Consider the following 16,751-nt stretch of genomic DNA (forward strand, 5'->3'; position numbering starts at 1 on the left):
ATCCAAGACCCTACAGTTTCAACTACACATATTTTTAGTTGCTTACTATTATTATTATTGTTTATTTGAGACTAAACTACTCACCTTACTCAAATGCAATGTCATACAGCATGTGCCCTAGTCTAAGAGTTGGCAGCGACAACTGATTATTGTGACTCTGCAGGTATGCTCGGCTTACATGACACCACATAAAGAACACTGCGCCACTGAAATGTTAATATCATTCAAATATCATTTTCAGCTGCAAGTTTGGATTTTTTTCAACATCACAAACAGTAGTTGGACAGAACTAATTTAAATTAAAAATAAGACCATGTCATTCACAACCGAGCAAAACGAAAGAAGGCAAAGTCACAACTGTATTTTCTCAGTCAATTGTCATTTTGTGAAGACAGGTTCTACAGTGACATCTAGTGGTTAAAGTGGTCCTAGCAACTAGCACTTGTGACACCTGTAACCAGTGATAGAAAGTAGTCAGTCGTTTTAGTAATGTGATTACTTTTGTACTGCATTACAATTACTAGTAGGCCAGTAGACTTATTTCGATATTTCAGGGAGTCGGCTTGTTTGCTGCCTTACCAGACGTTGGACTGACGGTTGATATCAGTGTCCTCTCTCAGCTTCAGTTGCCGAAGTGTGCGGAGGCAGCAAAAGACGAGGAATACGCCTACAGGAGGTAACCCCAGAGTTGTGTATTTATGGCTGCATGTTGTGTCTTCTTAGCTGATACCACTGGTATGAATCACTTGAGTTTTGTAGAAAGTTGAAGGGCTTCACTGTGAGAACAACTCTACAGTACACTTGCTAACGTTAACGCCCAGTTCATGACCTCAACACTTCTTACTTTAGTCATTCAAACACATAAGCGTTCCCTACATAGGGAAATTATTTTTTTTTTATGGAACAACGAGTTGTATCTTTAAAGGTATTTCTGTGATACCCGTAATGATAGAATATTTCCTAAACATTAACCTCAAGCCAATCTTAGCCCTAAACTTAACAAGTCACCTCTGCAATGCCTGAGCATAAACCAACCCCCAGGAGATCTTTTCAAGACTCAAATTTTTAATCACCTCACAGAATCTTATAGCTAATAAAAGTTGTTAGAAGGCACCTTTAATTGGTAATGTAACTAACTACTTCTGCTGTTAATTGTTTTGTGTTAGTTAGCCTTTTTTTTTCATTTGTACTGTTTTTATTAGTAATCAATTAAGCCTACATTTTCCAAGTAACATCCACTACAACACTGCCTGTAATATATGGTGTGTTCAGGTGGTCAGCTGTGTTCTTGTCAATGCATTGTAATCATGTGCAACATAATTGTTTGGTGTACATTATATTTTCAATATCCAGCAAATTTCATGGACATCTGGTCATTAGTGTTTGACAGATTGTGTGCAGTGGAATGAGTGTAAGGCCAGAGGAAAGCTCATAGGGTGTACAATATGAAAAGTGTTATACTTGTGTATCAGTGGAAGTTCCGGTCTGATGTTGGTGCTGAAGAGATGGTCAGGGGGTAACCAAAAATATCATGATTGATCCTTGAGAGACCCTGAACATCAGTGTGGCATTTGTTGTCAATTTGGTCAGTACAGTAGTTGTTGAGATATGTTGCTGTGGACCAAAGTACTCCACAGACAGATCTAGACAACAAAATGTCCTTATGCACACTGATTAATGGGACAAACAAAGAGATTATATAAATTGCCGAGCTTTAACTACATCAAATGTGTGAACTTTCGACTTCTAAAACATAGAACCTCAAAATTGAAATGTAGGAAACAAATCAACCTTGCGTGTAAAACAGATGCCTATTGTAGTATCCTACACTTTTAGATTAACCTTTTTGTTTTGTTGCCAGATTTCATTAGTAGTCATTCTTTGGGGTAACTTATTTTATGATGTGCAGAGATAATTTTGGCTATTAAGGTTACACAGATGGGCTGTAGCAAACTAACATGTCAAGTTGCTCACTGATATAGTGGAACAGACAAGGGTTGCGATGGCTGGTGACTCTAATGAATGCATTGCGCATGTAATCTCATAATACATCCACTAGAGGTCAGGATAGCTATGTATTCAGTAATGTGCGTTGCAGTGAACAACTGCATTCTGTACTATAAGACACTTGTAAAATGTACATTGCTCACAGGTGGTCAAATATGGTGATATTCTCCATATCAGAAAGACCAGATACAGTGTGGGCCAGTGTTTTTATAGTGTTTTTTGTGCGTTGTAATTTATTTAAATTTTCAACTTCAGACCAAGATTTTCTGATACATTATAATACATTTCAAGATTTTCCATAAAAATTAAGTTTTTGTCAGTTGACTAATGAATCATTTATGGGTCTGTAAGATAGATATAGTACTTAAGTACAGAAGCCATACAATAACAAAAAGCTGCTGCATATTTTTCAAAAGATTGTGAGGAAGGTTATTGTCAAAGGTTTGTCTGCCCTTTAAAGGCCCAGTCCTTCATTTTTTGACCATACAGATTTGGGCTAAATTCATAGTTGAAGAGTTTGATTTAATGATGAAAAATCAACATTTTGTTTGTTTCTTAACCGGTCATGGTTAAAAATATAGGCCTGTTTTGCTCTGAATGTGCCTCACATCTGTACTTAGAAAGTGTAACTTCATATAACATGCTCTAGATGTCAGTGTTTGCTTGTGTCACAGTTTCTGTTGGCTACCTCTTGATGTCTTGTAACTCTCGATAAATGAATTATAATACATTAAGATTTGCACCTACTGTGACCAGTTATGAAAGCCAAAGGAAAGACAGCATCAAAATGTTTTTTTTATTTGCTGCAGAGAGTACCATGGTCAGTGCCAATAACTTGAAACGTGACTAAAACTCTATCAAATTGAACAACAGTAGCTTGCAACATGACAGTGCTAAAGCGTCATATTAAATTGAACAAACAATACACAAAAACAAGGAGGAATAAAGAAGGTTCATCAACAGCTTTGAACGACAGGCGCAAAGATTCTTTATGCTGACAGTGAAGCCGGAGACTTATTTGACCAAACTTCCATCAGTGATCCATAATTTCCCCTCCTTCTCTGAGACATGGACAGAAGAGTCATGTTTAGTGTTTGTTGTTAATCTCTCCCTGTGCAGAACTCCAGAGCAAGGATCCTCAGAGCGCTCCAAGCTGGGGATTCGGACTTTGTGGCCGCAGCCTGTACAGAGACAGATAGGCCTGCCTGTTTTATATGTAAAGCTGCCAGCCAGAAAGCACAGGCCCGCAGGGTACGCCACAACTCCTGCAGCAACTCCTTTGTTGCAGCCAAACTGTAACGGGGTCCCACTGTCTAAGCTGCTTTGCATTCTGGGAGCAAGAGATGGAAAGGACACTAAGGATGGTAGGTGGGTGAAGTTGGATCCTTTTAGGAATCTGTGTTCACACGTTTTTTACACACCTGACTTGATGTCTGTTTAAAATAATACTGGCAGAAGACAAGATGACACTCCTCTTCCTCTTTTATTATTCAACCTTTTCTTCCATTTCTCTTTTTATATTCCTTGTTTGATGCGTCCACTGTAGTAAATAGTTAGAGATGATATTGCTCAGCCCTTCAGTGCCTGGGATTATTCTGTAATGTCAATCACTGATTTGGCCCAATGGGGCACTTTGATGTGCGCTAGGAGTAGGACTCGGTGAGTTGACTATTAATTGAACATTACAGTTAAGCCAATCCCAGCCTCCAAGTTCCTCATCCTCTATCAGCACAGCCGCAGTGAATGGCCTCATTTTAGCCTCTTGGGCATGTTATCATTGCAAGTGAGTTGGTTATCAACAAGAAAGCCTAGGCTAAACAAATAAACAGTCCAAGGGTGAATCAGAGGAGTTTCACTATGTGCTGTTCTACAGTAGCTCAGTCATTTTGTTTAAAGATGTGCTTGGTTGTTTTATGAATGTGTATTTTGTTTTGATTTTTGGGTATAGATTGAGTGCTGTAGAGATACATATTTGCTTCTATAAAAGATTGAAAATAGGTTGTTTTGACAGAAGTGCCAAGTGCTTGGGCGGCATTTCAGAATCTGATGAAACAATGAAAACCTAATATAATGACTGAAAGTATACAGTGTTTTGTCATATGATTTGCAGCTGCGTAACACAGTGTTGCCAAACCAATACAGAGAAAGCAGGCGGCAAGAAAGAGGTGGGCTATCTGGTTCTGCTCAGTCTCAGTGTAATTTCCTGTAACATGGGGTATGGCTCTGGTTCTCTAGGCAAACAGTTCGCCTTTGAAGAATGATTTGAAAATATACATTTTAATAAGGTGCACTGAGGCACGGCCAACGAGACACAAGAAAAAGATAAAAAGGAGATTGCATATCTGAAATACGCTGATGATGGGAGGGAGGGGGAAATAAAGGGGAGACGGAGAATAATGGGGGTAAGGAGAGAACTTATAACAGCAAGGTGTTTTTTCTTTGATTGAAGTGACTGGAATGTAAAATGGAATGGCATGCTTTGGGCAAATCAATCGTGAACATGTTGTGAATGTAGAGCATTTTAATGCCATTTTTAATCTGCTACACAAAATAATGCAAATATCACAGACGTCTTCATCGGCTGCCTGTTATTTCCCCACATAATGAATCCACCTCTCCCATCAAGTCTTTTCTTTCAGGCAATCAGACAGCTGCTTGAGTCATTTCACACTGTTTGTTTGAAGATGGAAAAGAAAATTGACAAGTTTACTCCCTAATACAAAAGTCAGACTATCCAAACAATTTGTGCATTGGATTTTTTTTTTCTGCTTTGTTATTACTGTGGACATCCCTCAGCCCTCCGTTACCCCTCTCTGTCTGTCTCTCATTTCTCACTCACTCTTGTTTCCATATTCTCCCTTTCCCAACCTTCTATTTTTAGGTAGAGTGCTTTTAATTATGCATGTTGTCATAGTGCTTTAAGCATTACTGTCGTTTAAGGTGTGTGTGTGTGTGTGTGTGTGTGTGTGTGTGTGTGTGTTTATATATATATATATATATATATATCTCACACAGAAACACACACAGCACAATCCCTGCTTTCTGTTTGTTTACCTGGCTTGCTTTGCATCTGAACACAACCCCAGTGTGAGGACACCATGTAAAGTGTAAGCATGGGAAAAGGAGACAGACTGGATGGATGATCATGCATGCATACCTGCATACTGTACATACACAAACACATTATATTCAGAAAGTGACACTGACATGTAGTGGCCTCTTGTCAGACCTGAAGTGCTGCTCTCTTGAGTGTTTGGAATATCTTTTTTCCTGTTGTCATAAAAGTTAGTTATCACAAAATGAGTTATAAAAGTTACTGAATCTGCATCAGATTCTTAAAAATATTTAATTCAATCAACATCATTGATTCCAAATTGCAGTTTTTAATGACAAGAAATGCAGAAGAGTGGTGAGATGGGTTGGCAGACATAATAATAATAATAATAAAAATCCTGCAAAAATACGTGCATCGGTTAACGGTGTGTGTCCGTGAGATAGCTGAGAAGTCAGCCTGGCTCTTGCATTTCCTCACAACCCACAGGTGTGGAGAGCCATGCTGATTTGACACCAGGGTGACACTCACTTATTTCCAGCAAAACACAGTCTAAACACAGATTATAGTTTTCTCTGCCTCTGTCATACTCTGCTCCAGTTGCTTTCAATTTACTGGCCTCTTTCTCTAGCACCTTCTTCTTTCTCTCATTTATTCTTTAGCCTTTTAAACGTAGATGGCTTCCTCCTGTCTCTTCCAGTCTCTCTCTGTCTTCCTTTCACCTGTGTTCTCCAACTTTTTTCATCTCCCTATAAATCCTTGTTTTCCCCTTTCCTCGTTAAACTAAACTCTATCCACCCTCTCTTCTCTGTCCCTCCTCACCCAGGCACTTCATTGTTTTGATATAAGACCTAATTACTTGGCTAATTGAGGTTCTTGTAGCTGCCACACAGTTTGGTGGTGGGGAAATATATCTGGTCGCTCTTACAATATACGTGAAGGTCACGGTCAGTGGGATTGTTTGCCAAACATCCTCTCTTCTTTTTGTCAGCATGGTTCATAGGCAAAGGTACAATTACTATCTAAACACACAAGCAAATGAGTTTTGAATCACATAGAAGAACATAGATTATTCGGAGTCTTAACAAAATAACATGCCAGTATTTCTCGGTTTCATGATGTTCTTTGGCAACTACTGTATAGTGGGTCACCAATACCACAGTTCCCTTGCAACTATGGGTCTTGCAGTCCTCTATCAGCTCATTTCTCTTTCATAAATGGCTTAATGTTCTGATTCCTATCTCTGAGCAAAGGAAATGACTGGTGTATAATTGCTTTTAAACACAATTATGTTCACTAATATGCATCCCATTCTGTAGATATTTTTGATGACAAATTAATCTTTGGTGTCCTTTAAGAAAGCCTGAAGCACTCATTTCACCCTCTTCTCCTCCTGCTTTTCACAGAATATCTTCCCCTATTTCCCACTCTATTCTTTTCTTTTGCTGAGCAAGCTGTTTCTTTCTTTCACTATTGACTGCTTGTCAGAAGACACCAGACGCAGGACTGTGCAGGTCTGTGCAGGTCTGCATCTCCTCCCGATCTGTCTGCTGTATTGGAGCTTGTCTTTACTGTTACTTACTTGCTTACTGGTTAATTTAAACAGCTATGTTGATCTTAAAAGCATTTCTCATATGTAATCATACAATAGCATACAAACATACAAGAAATATACAGAAAATGGCATTGCCTTGTTAAAGGTGTAACATTTAACATGCTGTTTTTTGGAATGTATGATATCTGGTATGCAGTGATATAAATGAAAGGATTCCTGTTGGTAAAAATGAAACTTTCCAGGTTCCTTCGCTCTTATTATAGTACTGTTTTATGTATTTTTTTTCACCTTTTAAATAGAGTAAATGTTTTAGATGTCCCTTGAAGAAGATCTCAGAGACCAAACTACCTTGTTGTCATTAAGATATTATTTCAGTAGGTTTCAGTCGTAGTCATCTGGACACTGTTTTCAGAATCAAGACGTTTCGGCTCCCATCTGGAAGTTCTCAATTGAGAATGACTTCCATATGACTACGACAGAAACCTTTTCTACGATGGAACACTCCTGGACGAATGAGGGACTACACCGTCTATGCTGGATATTAGTGGTTCATGAAAAGACTTCCAATCTAAACACTGCCCAGCCCATTTGGTTCCTAACCAGACAGTGATTTGACTGAACATTATCTGTTCATTAAAGTTCACTAAAGTGCAAACATACAACAGTAAAAACAGTAAAAAAAAAGATTATTAATTTAAATTCCTAAATAATTCAAAAAACTGAATAGAGGACTGTTATTATCTGCTCTGGGAGGCTTTGAGGCCCTAAGCAGCTGCTAACTGTATTCTGCTTATGCCTTAGGCCAGCTGTGCAGATACTCTCAGGTGAAAGTTTTATAGAAAATGGGAACATTAGCCAAGATAGTCTCTGGCACCATTTATCCAAGGAGGAATTTCTGAACTGAACTCAGGAACTGCTTTTCATCTTACAAACTAAAATGTACATTATATGTATTTATATAGTACCTCTTTTACTCTGGATTAGGTTATTAAACATCTCTAAAGTATAGGTAGATTTGATATAATAAATAATGAGCAGTTTCCTGATTGTGACTGAATGGTACCCCGTGGGGAAAACCTTTCTCGCGTTTTCGAAATGTGTTAAAATGGCATCTAAACATCCACATCAATTTTTCTAAAGAAGAGATGCCAGTCTGGAAAATTAGGCTACCTTTCACCAGCACCGGAGGAATCTCTCAAGAGTACAAGTCAATCTCTGAGCATAAGCTTTTTAATCATCTATTCAACCTAGTGTACTGTATACTGACAGCCACTATTGAAGATGATTTCTCCCAAAAGCCTTCATTCACTTTCCATCTGCTTTAACATTGCTTTTCAAACAACTTACTTGTACAAGCACATTCAGCCTTAGATTAGAGATTGAATGTTTAATTCAAGGACACAGTTTCCAGTAAAAGAGGAAAGCCCAGTAATCATTCACTTTTCCTGTCCTGATTTCACAGGTGACACACCAGGCATAAGCTCACCTCTCCCACATTGAGGCCCCACCGCCCCCTGCTGTTCATCGTGGCAAAGCTTGGCGCAGTTTGTTCTTGTTTTCTGAGCACATGAATCTTGCATGCAGTGGATATTTTGATCCATGACAGTGCGTATTTCACAGGCAGCCGTGTTCCATCTCATCAAATACAGTCGTCTGCTTCTCTGCCAGTGCTGATGGAGGAAAGTCTTTGGCATCTCATTATTAATTGAATTAAGGGAGATATTTCTGGAGCAAGGTGAGTTCTGAGCCTTGTAACAAAGAATTATTTATGGTGTGCTTTGAAATTCCCAGGCACTAATGGGACTGAGCCCATCACTGTCTATACAGATAAGAACATCGATGCTCACCACAGACACAATTTCCCACCTCCCGCCTTCTAGTGTAAATACAAACCAGCCTGGACAGAGATGCCTTGGCTCAGCAATAGCTCTAAGTATAAAATATAACAACTTCATCCCATGTTTTAACACATAAAATAGACGGTAAGTGACTAAATGTATAACAAGGACTGTTTTTAGACCTGTAGGATGGAACAGTGGGATTTATCTGGTTATGATGACCATAGTTGAGAACAACTCTCAGTCAAAGGTGCAGTTCCCTAAAAAGCCCCGTGTTGTATCATGAAGGCACTATTCATGCCTTGCTCATTCACACCTGTCACTGGTACTAAAATACCACCTAAATGTAGGTAGGTTATATTCTGAGTAATTCAGTACAGTAGTCCAGTAAAAAAAATAACCCTGCATATCCAGTAGCAGCATATCCAGTTTAATCATGCCAATATGCCTACCCTTTTCCACTGATCCTTTATTCTATAGTGGTATGCAGAATTGACCTTGGTGCTAATGAGCTGCTAGAGATACAGGATAGCGTGTAGCCCTGAGGTCAAACAAGGGACAACAGAAAAGGAAACATGGCCATAATGATGAAGCTCTCACACATGCTCATAGTCTCATGTAGTTTGTATAAAATTCTTTATGACACTTTAGAGACATTTTGGTATTCGAGAAAAACTATCATCTCTCAGTAATATCAACGGCATCTCATTAGTTTGTCAAGTTTATGTAAATACTTTAGGATCAACAACACAGAACATATTTTAGCTTCTGAGTGCAACCATAGATCGGACTCCTTTGCAGTTGTCATTCCACATTTAAACTACAATTGTTTGGATGTTTAAAATTATCCTCAAATGCTTATAATCCACTGCTGTGCACATGAAATACACCTCCTATAGCACACAGCATAATCTTGCCTGTATATTAATATGACCTCAAAGAATGACAATGATCATTTTGTCAGAACTGAGATCTGAGAATTTTAGGTAAAATTAGGAGAAAATATATAGTCAGTGCGACAAAACAGATGTTTTTAGATAAATGCTCTTTAGATAATAGTTTCTTGCTTCTTTAATTCGGCATAATTGCAGCAGGTTGAGATGGGGCATCCAGGGACTTTTTTTTTTTTAAATTAATTTGACTAGGTGTATAATATAACAAGACAAAAATAATGCTCCTGTGCTAAATTCTTTTTCAGATTTCAGATTCAGTTAAGATTTATTGAAAGAAAATAGTTAAGATGACTTAATATGTCCTATTTAAAGCTGCAGTTTTTACATTGAAGGGTCATAAGGGGGAATTGAAAGACATCACTATTGGAAGGAAAAGGAACCATCAAAGATGTCTTTGCTGAAATGCCAGGTACAGCCCAGGTACCACCAGCTTAGGTACACTCTGCTCTCCAAAATCAGGTGTGATTACACCATTTACAACTAAGGAAATGGAGGGTTGGAGGAGACACAAGAAGGGTTGTGGGCGTGTGAAGATGGAAAGGGGTACTGGGTCATCAGTCTTTGATTTTTTTTTCCCTCTGATGTGACCCATGACTCATTCTCCTCCACATTTTTTACAAGTGTGTGTGTGTGTGTGCAGGACTTTTATCATCTATGAATATATTAATAAATCCATCTATCAATGCATATTGTTTACGTCCTCTAATAATTTCAGGTCTTGCTCACCACATTAATAACCTCATCCCCATGGCGACTGCATGCTATGCATTGGTTTCAAGGTTGACTTTACTGTGTAAAAGAATCCCTTGCTAATCTAGACTTTAGCCTCCTACCTCAACGCCCCATCCATCCAGAAAATCTCCTGGGACATGCCTCAAGCTCACGTGCATGAATCTATCATTAGAATTTATGTGGAAAAGTTGTTGGCTCCTAGCTAGTTACTAGAACTGATATTTTTTTATGTCAATGAATAATATCACTGGAACAATATTCTCTCTCCAAGCTAGCTACATCTTTTGGGTCATGGCTACAAACTGTTATAGCAAAGGATTGAGAATCATGAGGGACTAATGGGCTGGTGTATGGGGTCCCATGGGACATGAGTGATATTACATTGCGTTGTCTCAAAGGGGATGAGACAGAAAGAAACAAGCCTTGGGAGTAGATAAGAGACATGAGGAATTTATGTTCAATAAACTTATTATCATCTGACTTTTGTGTACTTTGAAGCCGCTTCAGCATGTCCAATTATTTGCTTAACTTAAATTCAGAAAATCAGCTAAATATAATTATTTTCAAAAAATGCAGTCAGATTAGTACAGATGAGGGTGGTCCAATGCAGATGCCTTTATATTATTACTTTTCATTTAAGATCATCACTTATACTTAGACCTACCCTTTGTGTGAAAGCTCTGTAATACTCAACATGGTAAATAATAACCTGTCACTGAAACAAGATGAAGAGTGAAAGAGGAGGGGACAACAGCAAAAGGACCAGGATGGGATGAAAGTAACAAATAAGAACAATGGAAGACAGAAATAACTTATCCTATCCACCCTCTAGTCCTGATACTGAGGACTTCCTTGAATTAAACTGCACAGTTTTCTTTATTCCATACTTTATGTTGGTTTTTACTTGGCCATTCACTCCACTTACTGTAGCTGCTATTATTCAGACAACATATACTGTCAAGTGAAATGGCCCTGCTTTGCTCAGTGATATTGCTATACACAACAACACTTCTCTCTCAGGGGAGCCTTTGGCCTTGTGGATAAAAAAAAACAAACTTCCATTCAGTAAAGAAAAGTCAGTCCATCTACCACAGCTGATATAGTTTTACCTGTCCTAAATGCTGTATGCCGTATGTCATCTCTTTTCTCTTTACCACAGGGGAAATGATGGTGAACTGGTTGCTGACTTGGCAATCCTTTCTCCATACTATATGGCTGCCATCAGGCAACACCAGATACAGTATGAACATGCTGAAACAGAAACAGAAGGAAGAGGCGATGTTCAGAAACAAGAAGGTAAACACCATAAAAGAAGATGTCCATTTAGCTTCAAAGTTTCTCTCGTGTTACTAAAACATGTAGACATGTTTGTGTATTCCTGCAATAATCACAGCGTCATTGTCTGACTTTGCTGCTTTTAAAACTATGTATGACTATTTAAAACATAAAACGACTAAAATACTAGCAAGACAGAGCATGTGTAGAGCGTTTTCTCCATAAAATACAAAGAGAGTAAGTAAATGAATGGAAAGAAATAACAAAATTGCAAATTTAACCTAATTTAGTAGTTTGAGCCCCACATTTTACAGTCTCTCACTCTGAGTATTCTTCATTCTATTGTCAGACCAGATCTCCACACAGCATTTACACTGTTTTAGGCTGACTTCATTATAGTCTCATCTTCATTATAGTCACATTAGAACAGTCCACGCTTGTTGGTTTGGGAACCTGGCAGCTTTTCCAGTGACATCAAAACACTGGCCACTGCAGGGAGGTCACTGGAAAAAGCAGTAAATATCAAAGCAGTAATCTGGATGCACAAATCAGGTGATAGAAACAAATTGTTGATTTACATTTTAAACACTGCTTTTTCACATGAGTGCATTTTAATGTCCCATGTATGCCAGTATTATTATATGCTATCTTTGCTGAATGTATGCACATTTTTGTTTTAAATTAGAAAAGTCTATATTCCTACCAAATGTGATGTTGACTCTACTTCTGTATGTGTTGGTGTAAAGACTTTTGTGAAAGGTCTGGGTCAACTATAGTTGTTTTGTGGGTTTGACTAACCAAGACCGGCTGTTTCACATTGATGCTTGAACCACATATGTCAAAGGTGAGTCTTTTAGTGTGAAAGAAGTAGGCCTGTACTCCACAGGGCACCACTTCTGCAGCGGTAGCGATAGGCTATTCAGTTGGTGTTGATCCCCCTTCCAGTGCTTTGCCAGAATCCTTCCAGCTCTATGTGAAATGCGATCTGTCGCATGGGGTCCATCGCCTGGGGGCTCTCATCCTCTTTCACAACCTGTATGCCCGCACACTTCCAGTGCCACATCACTGCTGCAAAGTGTATTTAATTGACATGCTTTCATGCTGCATAACTGACTTATCATCTGGTCCTTCTCTCGTTCCACCAAGAGGCTGGACCCCCCCACTTCCCTTTGTGTATTTTTACACAGACACACTTTCTTTTCTCTTCTCCCTCTCTGTTTTTCGTCAGCACTTTGCCAGTAATTCCTGCTTCAGTGAACTGGGCATACAGTGCATGACTTGATCTGACATGAAAGCTAAAGGCTAGCTATTATAACTCTGTATTAGAGCCCATGAGTGGGGAAGAGAGGAAAGAGAGAGAGAGGCAGAAGTATGGCGTAATTCAACAACAACAATAACAGCATCCTCAGTAGCCTGTGCTCAGATCCTGAGAGTAAGGAGGAGAGAAAGTGAGAGAGAGAAAGGGGGGGGATAGAGAGAGAGAGAGAGAGAGAGAGAGAGAGAGAGGGAGGCTCGTCGCATCACTCAAGAGGAGTAGGCGTGCTCTTGTGCGCTGCATCGTTTGATGATCTCCCCGGTTCCCCCTGAACCTCCACTCTCTGCTTTCTGCGTGGTCGGTCAAATAAAGCGACTGTGCGGACTTTCCCTGCCGTAGGGGTCGAGCTTGACTTTCCGCCGGGCAGCAGCGCCGTGTGCACCGCACCGGTCAGCGGGGCCACACCGCGGCACTTTGGATAACTCACACAGCTGAGGATCCTTGCGTTTGCCAAGGCGCATCGCTCATCCGCGTCCCGCACCAAGAACATCTGAACACATGGTTATGTATGATTTAGTCAGTCAGCATAGGTGACTTTTTATTTCCTCAATTTTTTCCCTTTTCATTTTTGGATTCTCTGGAGGGGAAAAAAATCCACGGTGGCAGCGTAAGACCAAAACTCGCACTGCGCGCGTAGGGAGGGTATTTTTGCCCAAGATGCAGGTGGATCGGAGCTGTGTGGTTTCCAGTGCGTGGTGTGCGTGTCTGCTATTACTTTTCTCAACTCTAAGCACCAGGGTCACTGAGGTGAGAGGAACCCACCAAAGCATCCCCCCGTCCGTGTAAGTAGATGCTCTTTTACGCAAAGGTGGCGCGCATCACTTGATTCGCCAAGTTTCACAGCAGAATTTGATTAAATATACCCTCGTTGTGTGAGTCCACAAAACATATTTGATGGCTTATTGCGATCTGTCCTTGAATTGTTTCCACTGCTGTTTATATATATATATGTAGTCAAACGCAGACTAGTTTTTAAGGCCTATATGTATATATATTTTGAAAATTATTCTGATTTCTTGCTGATTGTGTGTGCTGTGTGTATGTGTGCCATCTGCAGGGTGAAGCTTTGGGCTTCAGCGTTTGGTGGGGAAATGAAGTCCATCTCGGCAAAGTACTCTGGCTCCCAGCTGCTGCAGAAGGTGAACAGTTTTATTGTCTGAATAGACTTCAGGTGTCAAATTTAAAGTACACCCTGGAACCTCAAAACTCTTAAAATATTATTCAGATGTCCACATGACTGAACTTGAGCAGGGTTTTCTTGTGTGCAGTTTGACTCTGTCAAAATATTAGAGTATAAGGGAGGATAGAAGAAGAGAAGAGATTTTCTTTTCAAATAGGAGCTCTACTGTCCTTGGTTTTCATTTAAAAAATACCATTCCTGTATGTAAATATACACAGGTACTCACACTGTATTAGAGATATTTTTTTTGCAAAGCTGAAATTATGTGATACCGTGGGTAAAGTTACTATTTATTTAAAAGCTTAAAGATACCTTTTTGAGTGACTTTTAAAATTGCTGTGTGGATGTGAAAGACCACCTTATAAGAGGAAATGACTGCTGTTGAGTAATTTGTGAGTTGAGAGAAATGTCACTCTTCATCTCTCAAACTGCAGGACCTGTGCTTTTTAGCCACTTGAGAATCAGTAATGCATGTCGACTGGGTAGGCACAGATTTAAAAGCTTATTCACAACATGTGCCTTTTTAAATGAGTGTCCAATTCACAAGCACTCTGGCAGATGCATTCACACACACGCGCACACACACACAGACACACACACAGATATACTCTCCAGAAAGCGCTATTTTTTTGCTAAGCAACTGAATGTTCCTCACATTTCTAACACCCCCTTACCTCTCTTCGTACCTCTCTGCAGTCTGTTCCTATCCCTCTTCCGCTCTGCTTTGTGGCATTAATGCAAGATTTGAGTGAGATGGAATGCAAATTCTCCTAATGGAGGGTCAGCTGATGAAGCATGAGTTAAAACTGGCTAATGGATAGCCGGTGGATAAAGGGGCAAGCTGAAGCTAACCTCTCAGCGGGTGCACAGACACATTGTTGTGCTTGGGGCCAGCAGTTCAGGACCCTGGTGGATGCAGAGACCTACTCTGGTGTGTGGCTAGTTAGGTGTCACACAGGCCAGAGATGAGATGTGACGCACAATCAGGACCTGTGCTTGTCACTGGTACAGTACCCTATGAGTGCACACATACAGTACCCCCCATAAATCTATGCATATTCACATGCACAGTCACATAGACACATATGGGCCTATAGCGTGGATTTCATCAGCCGCTCAGAAGGCAGAGAAGTGGTGTTATCTTTTTTGACAGGATAAAAACTGTTCCCCCTTCTCATCTTTTTCTGCCTCCAAAAGGAAGATAACCCTCCCACAGAGTGACGACCTCTTTATGAAATGCAAATGAAGGCCGCAGGGTTAATTGAGCAAAGAAAAGACTGGAGACCTCTTTGTGGGAAAAGTGCATCTTTCACACTAAACTGGCATGTTGCTGGATCACATGGTATCGTCAGATGTGCAGGATATATATTTACTCACAGGCTTTGGCAACATGTCACAGTGTCCTGTATGTTGTGCTTTATTGTGTATCTGGTACAGTCTAGTAGCTCTTGTCCAGAAAAGCTGAGGAGGGACCACAGTTCCCCCCGGGGGCACATATGCTTTTAAATAGGCAAAAAGAATGAGGGATATACACTGTTGTATATAGAGAGGAGAATGGAACTGAAGAGAAAAGACTAATTCTTGTGTGTGTGTGTGTGTGTGTATGTTTTTGTGTGTGTTTCCCCAGGGAAAGGGACAGATGGACTCAGTCTCTCATCAGTTATCTCTCTGACCCTAGCGTAACAAAACTCCCTTGGAGTCTCTCACACACACCCAAACACACACAAATACACTATGCGTGCAACTTAACCTAAATCACGTTGCATACATAGACAGACACAAGGAATTCTCTTGAATGTACAGGCATTTTGCTTACAGTATATATCATGGCATGTTTCATTTAAAAATTAGTTTTGTACCATCACACCAAAACATTGCACATTTTATAATGTAAAGAAAATATGCTAAACATACTTTAAAAATGTGTTTATATGTATTTTTTTATATGTATGTATTTTATTTGCTCACATTAAGGAGGAAAAAAGACGGACAAGATGATGGGAAGTACAATTTTAACTGCCTGATGACAACGTACAACTCTAATATGTACACAAGTATGGTACGGTCTAGTACAGTACACAAATCTTTAGTTAAGTAACATAAGTGTGCTCGTCAGGTTTTATATTTTGTCATAATGTCTGTACAGTTTTAGTCTTGCACGAATATGGCTCATTCTGTTACTTTGTGTTCCAAGTTAAAATGCTTCAATTTGATTTCCTTTCTTTGTGCATTCATTTGATGCTTGATTTGACTTGACCAATTTAATCATCTTCAGTGAAAGATATTCTTAAAAAGTGCAAAAGTGTGCACACAAAAACATGCAGTAAATTACTTAATTCTTTTTAAGTGTGTCAGCCCTAATCCAAGTACATTAGTAGCTTAATTTAATATTTTCATAGATAATTAATTAAGATGCTTTCAGTAATTTCAGTTTACTGAATGAACACAGGTTTGTAGGATCAAGTCTGAACAGATTTATGACTTGAAATTGTGATAAATAATTAAACCATTGCATGACCACTAAGTTGTACAACAACATAATTCCTAGAAGGACCTAGGGTACAGACATTATATACATCTAAATATCTGAAAATAATGACTTTTGTTCAAATAAGCTGCTGTTTGCTGCTGTTTTCAGAGACAAAATTTAAAATCTTACATCTTAAAAAAAATCCAGTTGGACTAGATTTGGCCTTTCATCCACCCCTCCCCCTTTCCTCTTTACTCTCCTGTCCTTATCTGTCCTCCCATTCCACGCCACGACCCGCTTCCTGTATCCATCGGAAACAGCTCTTGTTTCAAGGTTATACCAGTCAGGGCGTGTGTGTGTGTGTGTGTGTGTGT

General features: G+C 39.5%; 1 protein-coding gene across 10 annotated transcripts in view; it reads left to right on the forward strand.

Moving 5' to 3' along the window:
- The first annotated feature begins 524 nt into the window (after positions 1-524).
- The window catches only part of cacna2d3a (calcium channel, voltage-dependent, alpha 2/delta subunit 3a), a 125,753-nt gene continuing 109,526 nt past the window's right edge, over positions 525-16,751 (forward strand). The window contains exons 1-8 of one of the 10 annotated variants that reach the window (XM_044209817.1): positions 525-676; positions 3,127-3,371; positions 6,466-6,573; positions 8,077-8,349; positions 11,297-11,433; positions 13,785-13,866; positions 15,535-15,586; positions 15,882-15,966. In XM_044209817.1, coding sequence (XP_044065752.1) covers positions 11,302-11,433; positions 13,785-13,866; positions 15,535-15,586; positions 15,882-15,966 — 351 coding nt within the window. In that variant the 5' untranslated portion in view covers positions 525-676; positions 3,127-3,371; positions 6,466-6,573; positions 8,077-8,349; positions 11,297-11,301. Of the gene's footprint in view, positions 677-3,126; positions 3,376-6,465; positions 6,574-8,076; positions 8,350-11,296; positions 11,434-12,923; positions 13,510-13,784; positions 13,867-15,534; positions 15,967-16,751 lie in introns of those variants that run through there. The other 9 variants (XM_044209816.1, XM_044209815.1, XM_044209819.1 and 6 more) reach the window with 9 other exon arrangements.

Source organism: Siniperca chuatsi, linkage group LG10 (genome assembly GCF_020085105.1).
Source record: "Siniperca chuatsi isolate FFG_IHB_CAS linkage group LG10, ASM2008510v1, whole genome shotgun sequence".
In the NCBI taxonomy this organism is placed as follows: Eukaryota; Metazoa; Chordata; class Actinopteri; order Centrarchiformes; family Sinipercidae; genus Siniperca; species Siniperca chuatsi.